Raw genomic sequence first — 13,158 nt, forward strand, 5'->3', positions numbered from 1 at the left:
ATGAAGAGAAGCATGCATGATAGTTTTGATCATTAATGTTATCTCCAGTACCTAGGATAGTTCCTGTGGACATAATAAATGATTAATACTTGTCGAGTAAAATAATGACTTTAAGTTAAATCAGTAATGATTTAAATTACTATCAAACCTAAATAATGCATAGTTAGGCTACCCAATTGACTATGAATAGACTTCCTTTACTGTACAACTTTTTGTTTTTCCTAGAAAGAGTAATTAACTTTTATTCATTTACTTTGCTTTATGTGCTTATCATTAACTCTGCCATGAAAATTCTAATAGAATTATTTAAATCTTCACCAGTATGAACATATCAGATATGGCTACCAGTCCCATCAATTTTTTTTGAAACATCATCCTGGAACCCTGCATCTTTCTGCCCTAATCTAAAAAAGTTGCTGTCTAGATCTGGTGCACGACTGTTATTCCAGAACTTCCCCTCACTATTATCTTGGAATTCCCTTTACTATAGTCACAGTGGATACCTTGTTCTTTGTTTACCTCCTCATTTTGGTGAAGCCAGCCCTCCAGTATCTCCCTGGAAAAGAATGCATGGAAATAAAAATTTAAGACCATCCATGTTTGAATATATCTTTATTCTGCACTCAGACTTGATTAATAATTTGGCTGGGTATAAAACTCTGGGTTCAATCATTTTCTTCAGCATTTTGGAGACATTGCTTCATCATCTTCTACTTTTCTATTTTGCATTTGAGATCTACATTTTTCTTATTTCTATCCTTCATATATAACCTATGCCTTTTTGGGGGAGAAGCTTTTTGAATCTTCTTTTTTTCCTACTTGTTTAAAATTTTCATGGTGATGTGCCTCTGTGAGATTTTTTTTTTTCATTCAATGTTTTCAGCACCTGATATATCCTTTCAACCTGGAAACTCAAATCAGAGAAATTTTCTTATACTATTACTCTGAAAATTCTATTTTCTATTTTTATGCATTTTCTCTTTCTGGGACTATAGCAAACATTGGATCTTCTGAATTTTTCCTCTTTCTTCTGAAGGATACCAGAATATGCCACCCCAAAATATGCTTCTTTGACACAGGGATTATTTTGAGCTTAAGGCAATTGAGATCTAGCAGATGCAGGAAAAGCTCTTTGGCTCCCGGTAACTACCTTAAATTAGAATATAAATTTCCCCTTTTGTAAAGGACATTTCCATTCATAAAGGTGTTTCCATACCAGGAAGAGAACTATCAATACATCAGGAGACAACTCTTATCACCGGAGAGACTCTTTGCTATATAACAACACAACCTCTACTTACCATATATTTCCACTCTCTGCCTTCCCATAACTGGGCTTCAGCCCAGAAGCCCAAACCCCCTTTTCCTTTGTTTAGCCTAAGATGGCATATAAGCCTCAATCCTTTGGCTGCTTCCTCGTCTCATTCTTTGTGAAAGTCCTATGTGTGTGTACGTAATTAAACTGTTTTCTCTCTTGTTCATCTGTTTCACAAGTTTAAACTGATGAATTTAATTTCCAAGGCCCCAGCCAACGAATGTAAAATGTATAGAGGAAAAAGATACTTTTCCTCCCTTACAATTCCCAGCCAGAGGAGGCTTGTTTCAAAAGCCTCAATTTATTTTTTTTTCCTCTGGTGTTTTTCTTTTTTAAAACAAAATTGTATATATTTAAATTGTACACTATGATGGTTTGATACACATACACATCATGAAATGATTACAAAGATAAAGTTAATTAACACATCTATCACCTCACATAGTTAACTCTTGTTTTGTGAGGTGAGACCATTCAAGGTTTACTTTCAGCAAATACAATACCCAATTATTAACTACAGTCACCATGCTGTACATTAGATCCTTAGAATTTATTCATCTTATAACTGAAAGCTTGTACCCTTTGACATACATGTCCCCATTTTCCTCTCCCTCCAGCCCCTGGCAACTGTCACTCTACTGTTTCTACGAGATTAGCTTCAAAAGCCTGGATCTGACTTGCAGCTCAGCCTGCCTGAGCTATGACATGTACTATAACTAGACAATTTCCTTTACAGAGTATTCATTTACTAATTTAGCATACGCTGCTTTTCTATTTTGAAATATATATAAGCATATTAATATATGTAATGAATAGTTAAAATTGAACACCTCGTAGCTTCGTCAAATGTTATCATTTTGTTCTACTTGCTTCAGATCATTACTTTTTTTTTTTTTTTTTTTTTTTTTGGCACACGGGCTTAGTTGCTCCGTGGCATGTGGGATCTTCCTGGAGCTGGAATCGAACCCGTGACCTCTGCATTGGCAGGCAGATTCTTAACCATTGCGCCACCTAGGAAGCCCGATCATTACTTTTTTAAAGTAAGACATTATGGATACCGTTGAAGCCTCCTTTGACTCCTCTCTAATCTCATCTGCTTCCTCCCTGGAGGTAATCATTGTCCTTAATTGGACAGTCATGATTCCCCTACATGTTTTACTTTTACTGCATCTGTATATTATAAATAAGCTCGTGGTATAAGAAAAAATATTTGGGCTTTGCCGCCAGTTCCTGGCACAGAGCTCCTAAGACCCTTGCAATTTCCTGAGTGATAGGAGTGTCTTATTATTTGTAACAAGCCCCTTTCAACAGTGCCTGAGTTTCTGCAAATAAAGTGACTCCTGTTGGGAGGATGCCGGTTAGATAGCTTCCAGATCAGGGCTGGCAGCCAGAAAGACCAAGTTTTGATTAGAAGGCAGGAACTTTCAGACCCATTCAACTTCTAGGAGACGAGATGTGTTGGAGATTGAGCTCTATGTCCAATGGCCAATTATTTAACCAATCATGCCTATGTGATAAAAACCCTTAAACAATGGGGTTCAGGGAGCTTCTAAGTTGGCAAACATATTTCATGCCTGGAGGGTGGTGCACCCTAGTTCTATAGCAACAGAGGCTCCCGCCCTCAAGACCCTTTCAGACCTCACTTCATCTGAATGTCCATTTGCATCCTTTATAATAAACTGTAATCGTAAATACAGCATTTTCCAGAGTTTTGTGAGTTGTTCTAGCAAATTATCAAACCTGGGGGTGCACTGTGGGTACTTCCAGTTTGTAGCCAAGTTGGACAGAAGTGTGGGTAACCAAGGGAATCGAAAACTTGAAACTGCCTCTGAACTGAGAGCAATCCTGTGGGACTGAGCTCTTAAGTCCATGGAGTCTGACCCTTAACTCTAGGTCATTAGTGGCAGAATTGAATTGAACATTAGGACACCCAGTTGGTGTCTGCAGAGAATTGGATAACTGATTGGTGTTAGAAAAAAGTTCTTACAAATATGTAGTATTATTTTTCATGTTTTAAGCTTTATATAAATATCACAAAACAAGTCCTCCTGCAACTTGTTTTTTATGCTCAACCTTTTTTTTCTCCTGATTTCTCCACATTGATTTATATAGCTCTAGTTCATTCACCCTTGTTTCATTTTCCTTGGAATAAATACATCATAATATATTTTTCGTTTTTCTTGCTGGTGGACATTTGGATTGTTTTCACGTTTCCTATTACCAAGAAGTTTGCCGTAACATTTTAAAGTGTATCTCTTTACACAAACATGCAAGCGTCTCTAAGTCATCGAGTGTGTGCATCTTCAGCTTAGGTAGAAATTGACAAATTGTTCCAAAGTGATTACACCAATTTATACTCCACCAATTTATACTCATCCTCACCAAACTTTGTACTGTCAGACTTTTACATTTTGCCCACCCGGTGATTTATGAAGTGATATTCCTTTGTTATTTTGCTTTGTATTCCCTGATTACTAATGAAACTGAGAAGCTTTACTTTTCAATGTTCTCTGGATGTTCAAGTTTCTTCTTCTGTGAACAGTCTGTTCATGTGCTACTGTTAATGAACTAATGGGCTGATGCCTTTTTTTAACTGATTCGTGAGCCTTTAAAAATGTATATGGACACTAATCTTACACTAGGTTACTATAGTCCCTTTATTTTAAAAATGATATATTGATTTTGAGTTATAAAAATAATATTTATTTATTATAGAAAATTTGGAAAACACAGAAAAACATTATGAAAAAATTTAAAATTCCCTGTGATCACATAGGATAATAGGTCCAAGGATAATTACTGTCTTCTATGTGAGATCGGTCCTTAGAGTGTTTTCTTACTATGAATTTATACTTTGTTGTTTTAGAAAACTAGGATTATTTTATACACATATAGTTATTTTTTAGTATTTAATATTTCACTTGTGTATGTCTTAGCTCCCCAGTGAGATGGTAAGATCAATAATGAGAAAGGCCATATTTTATACTACTTTGAGTCTTACACAGCATCAAGCAAAATATCTTTCCTTTAGTAGATTTGATGTTTCCTTCATTGCAGCACGTCCCGATGTGAATGGTGTCATGGTCCAATGTTCGGTGAAGGTTTTCGCATCATCCGATCCTGCAATATTTTTGGAGTAACACAGCTTCCTGTTATATTTTATGTCTGTTCCTCTTCCTGCTATAGAAAAGTAAAGGAAAGCAGCTTTGTTTTCGATAATGTTCCTGGTAAAAGAATATCTCTAAATCCCGAGCTGATGAATCATACAGTGATTTACGAGTCCCACTTTAAAAGCCATTAAAGTTTATGGATATAATCACTCATGTCTTTGAGAGCACAGGTTCTGTGTGGAAGATGTGTCTTCTCACGTGAATCCTCTTTGTAATCCTGGCTCGTTATGAAAGTTTGTGATTGTCAGGGAATCTTTGCAGAATATTTACTTAAGAAGGATTAGTAAAAAGTCTTTGGGGATTTCAAAGAAGATCTAGAAAATTTCTTTCAGAGCATGTTTACTATAAAAGGAAAAATGTTAGAATCCTTTGCAAAAAGGATTTGTCTTACAATTGCCCGTTTTATGCATTCATTCTCAGGAATAAGACACTAATTCAAAGTCATCAGTGGGGTTTGGGCCTCATATGGATTCAAAGTCATGTACTCAAGTTCTCAATATTTGTGCATTTCTGTGGAAATCTGTCCAGTGCCAACCATCTCAACTGCGGATTGCTTTGGGGAATAAAAGACTAATTTCAATAATATATTTAGTTGTTTGAATTCATTACCCAGGCTCCTAGAAAATTATACTGCAAAGCAACATACACATACAGTAGAACTTGAGGCCTTAAGAATTAGTATTTGGTAACAGGAAGGTAGGAGAGCATTTTGATATAATGATTTCAGAAAGGCATACAATTGTTTCATATATGGCATACATTTTATGTGCAGTTAACTTAAATCTAAAATGTCATTGCTAATGAAACCTGATGAAATGAAATGATTTACATTTATACAACTATCTTATCATTAGAGAATGTCAGAAAATATACTTTATGTCGGGTTTGTGCATACCATGTAGTAGTACCATTTAAATAAAAAATAAAATGAACATGGCAAAATAAGTTTTGACTAATGAGTTCAATAAATTGGGATGACTGTATTCTTCTCATTGAGAATTAATTCAATTTTAAGCAGAAATGGGAAAATCTTGCCTGAGAAGTATATGAGGTATTCTCCAGCAAAAGAATAAAATTACTTATGTAGGAGAAGTAACTACCATATCACACATGTAATCCAGAAGGGAATATTTATAGCATGACAATAAATTCATTAAAAATGTAATATACACATAATTATGAAATGAGATTTTAAAAAATAAGACTAAGTCCTAGTGGCATAGAGCCTACTAATGCTTATACTTGTCACTGAAATGTTTCTTGGACAAAGAAGTACATTTATTTTTTAATTAAAAAAATGTTTTTTGGTTTGAGTAACTGGGTGGTGTCACATTGAAATAGGAATAAACAGGAAAGAACAGGGTTCATGGGAAATTACAATATCTCAGAGACACTGCAGAGAAACAAGTACACCTAGACATTTGGACAAATGTGAAATATACTTAGAGTTCAATCTCACTATTTCTTCATGGTTAGTACAAACCTTGAATCTAAGTGTTCTATTATAGATCTTTAAAAAAATAACATACAGTGTGTTTTTTAAATATGAAAGTAAGACACATTATAGAAATATTTGAAAAGAGAACTAAACCTAAGAGGAAAACAAAATCTCTGTTGTAATGCCACCACCCAATGAACAAGAGAGAATCATTCTGACATGTTTATGTGTATATGTACACACTCAACGCATTACTCTGGTTAAAAAATGGGATTTTGTATCTGCCTTACACCACACACAATTAATTCCCAGATTCCTAAAGGTCGAATTAGAAAATATAAAGATAAATAGGGTCTTAAAAAATCAGAATGAGAAGGATCTTTTTAAGCAGGACATTAAACCCAAGAGAAAAGATGAACAGATTCACTACGTAAAAAAATTTTTAATTCCTGTATAGCCCAAACCACCACAAATAAAGTCAAAAGACAAGCAGCACACTGGGGAAAACATCTGTAATACATACGGCTGACAGAGAGCTAGGCTATTCACCCAGGAATCTTGATCGTTAATGACAGAAACCCACTAGAAACAATGGAAGCAGCAAAAGGAAATGTATTAGTAGTCACCTGTGCATGAGTCGTCAGGCACAGCCAACTGAGGAGTTCAAACTGTGTCATCAAGGCATTATCTGCTTTTCTTTCTAGCTATCCACCTACCTATCTATCATCTATCATCTACCTCTTTGTAACAGCTTTCTGTAAGTTTGTCTCATTTCTAAGTAGCAAGGATGACCAGTATCATTAGAAGACTATTTACCAGGTATTAAAATCACATAACTCAGGACTTCCCTGGTGGCACAGTGGTTAAGAATCCGCCTGCCAATGCAAAGGACACGGGTTCGATCCCTGGTCCGGGAAGATCCCACATGCCGAGGAGCTACTAAGCCCTTGTGCCACAGCTACTGAGTCTGTGCTCTAGAGCCCACAAGTCACAACTAGTGAGCCTGCATGCTGCAACTACTGAAGTCCCAGAGCCTAGAGCCAGTGCTCCACAGCAAGAGGAGCCACCGCAATGAGAAGCCCACTCACTTCAAGGAAGAGTCGTCCCTGCTCACCACAACTAGAGAAAGCCCGAGTACATCAACAAGGACCCAACAGAGCCAAGTAAATAAATTAACTAAAAAAATAAAATTAAAAAAAAATCACATAACTCAAAATTTAAAAGATTCAAAAAAGTATACCTTAAAAATTCTTTAACCCCAAGTGCCCAGTCATTCATTTCCCTTCTCAGAGACAACCAGATATCAAGCCTTTTGTATTATTCCAGGATATTTTATGTATATGTAAGCTAATAAATAAATCATTTCTTTCCTACTATTTATAAAATATTAAAATAATATATGCTCCTTTCTGCACCCTCCCATTTAATATTATGTCACAGAGAGAGTTTCACATCAGTACATTACTAGCTTATATTATTTCTTATGATTGCATATTATTCCCTTGAGCACTGTATATAGTTTATTTTACCAGTTCACTAGTAATGGACTTTCAACTTTTTGTAACCTCTTGCTATGAAAGAAAAAAGGTTTTTTTTATACTATCCCTACTAGATCAGCATCTCTGGCGATAGTATCCAGGAATCTTCATAACTACTATCTCTCCAGGTTATCTGAAGGCTCACTGAAGCCGGGAATCATTGGTCTCCAGAGGCCAGGGGCTCACAGTCAGATGCTGATTAAATAAGAGCTGCAGGTTTTGGTGTAAAATACTTTATTGTCTTCTCATTCCATCTCAGCCATACACTGTCATCCTTGAAATCCCATCTATAGAAATTATCCCAGGTATACAGGACTGGTTTAACATCCAAAAATCAATCAATGTAAGTCACTGGGCAGCCACTGTAATTTCTAGAATGCCATGAGCACCAGAGGTGGGAAAACAGAGATGGGTGTTTCTATTTCTAGGTTTTCATTATCTTTGCCCAAAATTGCTCAGTAAATAAATTCTTTTTGTCCCCTTTCCTTTCCTTCACTTGCCTTGCCTTTCACTTCTTGTCTTTGCATCTTCCCTCCCTCTTTTCATTGCTTTCTGTAGGCCTTCATTTTTCCCTATCTGTCTCTCATTCTTGATATAGAGAGTACGCAATTTAAACATGAAGGGGAACTAGGGATAACTGAAACAATCTGTCTGCAAAATACTCAAGATAATCCCCAAGTTGTCCTGTAACAATGAGTATTTGTGTGCGTGCATCTCTATACACAGAGAGAAAGGTATAGAGAAAGAGTCTCAATGACAAACAATGGATTCACGGCCACATTTGGGAAATGGGATCTAGGGGCTGAGAACAGGGCCTTTTACTTTCTCCTAGATGTACTTCTGATTGTTTGAATTTAAATATAATTGTGTGTCATTCTCGTAAACATAAAAAATGTTTTAATTTTTAGTGGGATCATGTAATGGTGACATCTTGTTTCTGTCTTTCTCCTGTCAATCATATATCACAAACGTTTTTCTATGTTTATATATCCAATATTGATATGTCATCGTGGAATTGCCCTAACTTACTTGTCTAATATTCTCTGGTTAAATAAATCTCTTCAGTTTTTATCAATTATGAGCAACAATTTAACAAAAATTTATAAAGCTAAATCTTTGCCAGAAGTTATACTTGCTTTGATTTGGTTTTAATATAAATTCCTGACTTAAAGATTGTAGACATTGCACAGAAGTTTGTCTTTTTATTCTTAGGGTGAAAGTGTGCTCCTTCATATCAGTTTACCTTCTCACCAACAGTTTACAAAATGACCTTTTCCTCAAATGCACAACATAACTGACTTTAATTAATTAACTAGTATATTCATTTGCCAATTAGAAAGACAAAAAGTGTATATGATTCATTTACTTTCTTTCAATACTCATAAAGTTGATTTTGGGTCCATGTTAAATAGTCATGATTTTATCATCTTTTCTGATTTTCCATTTACATCTTTCTCTGATGTTTCTATTGGTATGTTTAGTTTATTGACTTATAAAGATTTGTATGTATTGAGAACACTAACCCTCTGTCCCATATGATAAAAATATTTTTTTAGCCTACTGCCTGCCTTTTATTTTTATTTGAAGTGGGTTTTTTGCAGTTTTTTTGTGATGTGAAGATTTTTATATTTTAGGTTGTAAAATCATGGATGAACCTGGAGGACATTATGTTAAATGAAGTAAGTCGGACACAGAAAGAAAAATAAAGAAAAACACTGTATGATCTCACTTATGTGTGGAATCTAAAAAAGCTGAATTCATAGAAGCAGAGAGTAGAACGGTGTCTACCAGGGACAGGAGGGTGGTTGGGGAGAGGATTTGGAAAATGAGGAGATGTTGCTCAAAATCAATCTATTCTTTCATGTTTTTGTTTTTTATTGCTAAGCTTAACAAGTCCTTCCTTATTCCCAAATTTACAAAAATATTGATCTATATTTTACTTATTTTACATTTTAACCTTTAATCCATCTCAAAATTACTTTAGATTCATAAGTGAGGTGTGGTTCCAAAATCCAAGTCTTTCTAGAATGCTGCAAAGTTGTGTTCTCATTCATTATCTACTGAATCTCTATCCCACCAATATGAAATGCTGTCTTTGTGATACACTAAATTCTTACATAGTTAGGCCCATTTTTTGTACTTTCTATTCTGTTCCATTAATTTGCTTATGTGATGCCAACACCATACTGTTTCACTTGTTTTAACTGAAACCACATGTGTAAATTCATTCATGTAATAATAAGGGTAAGTACGAAGCTACTGGGGCATTTGTTTCTCTATGACCCAAGCTGTTTATGATAAAATGTCTGCATCTTATTTGGGAGCAGTAATCACAGATATAAGTGCTTGTGCACTTACTCAAAAAATATCATTTTCTAGCTCCGAGTTTTGATCAATATAGCTCCAAGGAATACTCTGCCTTGCTCTGAAAAACTGGATGCCAGCTCTGCTTGCTCTCTGCCACTAGTGGAATCAGTATGCTTTCATCAGCTGTGGCCAAAGGCAGGGGGTGGGGCTAGGAGAGCAGGGCCTTCTAAGCCCCCTTAACTGGATATTGTCATTTCCTGCTCAGAATCTAAGGAGGTAGAAGCACGTAACATCTCCTGGGCAGTGGGCGCTCAGAGGTCCCTCACTGGTGTCACTGTTTAACCCTAACCTGCACATGGAGGCAGTGCTTTAGTTTCATGTACCTGCCATCATACATTCTGAGCCTGGACTCTTAATGATCTAATTCCCATAAACTACCCTTCCTACAACACCCCACGAGTGACAATTTGAAGGTACTCCATGGTGTCACTGCCAGAGATCGCAGAGGTGGGGATGGGGAAGCACCAGTCCTCCACCACGGCCACCTGGGGCCTTCTCCAGCTCAGACTGGGGCAGCTGCAAGGAGCATTCCAGGTGGTACTACCCAGGGCCTCTTCTTCCTGTAGGCTCAGGAGGCCAGGTCCTTCCTGACTTGCTCACAAAGGGTAGACAGTATCCTGTGGTGAAGAGGCTTTCTACAGACCAACCACCTTCCTCTGCACATGCTCCATCCCTCCCAAACTTTTCTCTCCTCCCATTCCCAGCAGTGAGGGCTGACACCTGGTTGGAAAGCTGCAGTGAGGGTGGCCCATGTGTGTGGAGTTGTCTAGCAAGCCACTGCCACTTGGGCAGCCACTGTGGGGCAGGGAGGTGAGGGAAAGGGAGTTGATTCCTTCCCCTCCCAAAGCCCAGGTTTGGAATCCTTACTTCCAGTAAGGCCAAGAAAAACTGAGAGGCCCAAGACTCCTTGGCCCAGTACAGGGCTGATGAGGTATCCAGTACAGGGTGGGGCACAGAGCAGGGGTTCAGAAAAGGGCAGCTCTTATTTTTAACAACAGAATGTGTCTCCTCAGGCCCAGCCCAGTTCTCCCTGCTCCTGTACCATGATGGCTGCCTTTAAGGACGTGATGGTTTGTTTGTTTTTAATAGATTTTAAACATACATTTCTCCAATTTCTCCTCTTTTTAAATTCCTGATACAATGACATTTCCAGTTGACTGAATGTCAATTGAGGATCTCTGATTATTATTTGTTGTTTTCATTGCAGAGATTAATGACCAAAAAATTGATTCTTCTTTCTATTTTCTCCAGGTTGCACTTAGTTAAACACTTCCAATCTCTAAATAGGATTTCTTTGGCTAGGGTAGCAATGCAAATGTTCGCAATACAACTAATCTCAGAAATCCATACCTCCACAAATTGAGTGCCAACCCATTCTATCTGAACTCTTTTCCTAACATGTTAGGAAGTTCTATTTTTCACCAATAAGAAATGCTATATGTTTGACCAGAAAATGGTTGTTGGGGAACATATATTTGTGGGAGGCCAAAGGGTTCAGAGTGCCCTGCTGCATACTTCTGGTAAGACCTGAAGATTAGATGTTTTGTAATAGAAGAAAATAAATAACCACATTACTATTATTTAAATAAAACTTTCAAACTAATGTTTTCTGGAGATGAAATTTTTTCCAGCTGAGTTCAATTCTTCAGTGATTTATTGAGCACCTACTAGATGATGGGCACCATGAAGTACAGGCCCTTTGGATAAAGTGTAATGTGGCACATACTGTGACACAGGTGTGTCCCACATGTCACAGGAGCACAGTGAGGTCGCACAAGGCCAATTCTGGTGATTCAAGGAAGACTTCCTGAGGGCACATTAGAGGAATCAAATGAACAGGGATACTGTTGTAAAGTGTATAGCAGAGCAATATGGGAGATAAAGCTAGAGAAATACCCAGCGTGGGGTCATTAAGACTCCCATGCCATGCTAAGGAGGGCTGCTGACTGCTGAAGAGTCATTGAAAGATTTTAACAGAAGAATAACATGATCAACTATGGAAACAGATTAGGAAATTCAGAGAAGGTGCTGAGGTTTCCACCTAGCCACAATAGTAACAGCAGAGGGGGGAATTTTCAAGCAATATTTAGAAGATAAAATTAGTAGATCAGATGTTGAACATGAGGGAGGGAGGGAAGTCTCTAGAATGACTTCCTTGATTTGTATTTCATAGGAAGAAGTGTGAAAAGATCTTTACTTCATTAATTCACCAACTATATATGTTGGTTTTAAGTCATATTCTGTTCTCTTCTGGGCACTAAAGTGGAGTTGAGGCCACTTTATGCAAGTGTCACATATAAAAAAAATCTAGATTTGTCAAACAAATGAAATTAGGGTGATTATTCTCCTTATAAAATTATTCTTTGAAAATCTTCATATAGCACCTTTAAATTATTAACTCTAAGTATGATTTAACACACTGCTCCTCAGAAACATATTTATTTTATAAAAACATACATATCTATGTACTTGCAAGTTGACTATGTCTTTTTTTTCTCCAAGATACATTTTTTTAGAGCAGGAGACAGGTCAGTATTTTCTAGGAAGCATTCAGTCATTCATTCAATTAACAAATATTTATTGGGTTTCTGCTGTATGCCAGACACTGTCCTAGACCCTTCAGTTAGAGCAGTGAATGAAAGTAACAAAAAGTTCCTGTCCTCATGAAATTTACATTCCAATGGATAGGCCTTTTTTTTTTTTTTTTTTTTTAAATAGGGTATGCCATTTTCCCTTTTGCTAGTTTTTCAGGTATTTTCTAGCACAGTGCCTTGCATGTAGCAGGCACCTTCTAGGTTTTTATTCAATTGAATAAATTCTCAACAGAACAGAAAGTGACTCTAATAACATATTGCAAAATGACTTCACAATTTAAAATATTCTGACCTATTGCCAGACTCAGATGAGATGCCTGACTATACATTCTCATTTTTTAAAAAACAATCAGATATAAGTTATTTATCAGGCGAAAAAGACACTAGGATTTGAATACTCCTAATTTGCTCACTTAATGTCTCACCAAATAGTGCACTGTCTTTGCATCACTTCAAATTCTTACAACCCATTATAAGCCAGATTACACTGCCTAAATATTTTATAATTTGCAAAGCACTTTCATATATCAAAAGAACGGAGGGATTTTAAAACCACGACTTTTCTAGTGTTACCTGTGTGACACAGAAGACTGATAACCCACAGCATTTCCTTTCTCCTTTTCCTCAGTAAGAGCAGAATCTTGATTTTTAGCTAGGCACATTGCCTCCAAGTATACGATACTGAATTTCCCAGGCTCCCTTGAAGCTATATCTGATCACAAAATTATGGCCAATG

The 13,158-nt window shown here is 36.7% G+C and overlaps 1 protein-coding gene across 1 annotated transcript in view; it reads left to right on the top strand.

Moving 5' to 3' along the window:
- The window catches only part of LRRC63 (leucine rich repeat containing 63), a 39,196-nt gene extending 34,580 nt beyond the window's left edge, over positions 1-4,616 (top strand). The window contains exon 9 of the mRNA XM_057707205.1: positions 4,373-4,616. Within this exon, the coding sequence (XP_057563188.1) occupies positions 4,373-4,616 (244 nt within the window). The remainder of the gene's footprint in view (positions 1-4,372) is intronic.
- The last annotated feature ends 8,542 nt before the right edge of the window (positions 4,617-13,158 follow it).

Source organism: Hippopotamus amphibius, chromosome 14 (assembly GCF_030028045.1).
Source record: "Hippopotamus amphibius kiboko isolate mHipAmp2 chromosome 14, mHipAmp2.hap2, whole genome shotgun sequence".
NCBI classification, from domain to species: Eukaryota; Metazoa; Chordata; class Mammalia; order Artiodactyla; family Hippopotamidae; genus Hippopotamus; species Hippopotamus amphibius.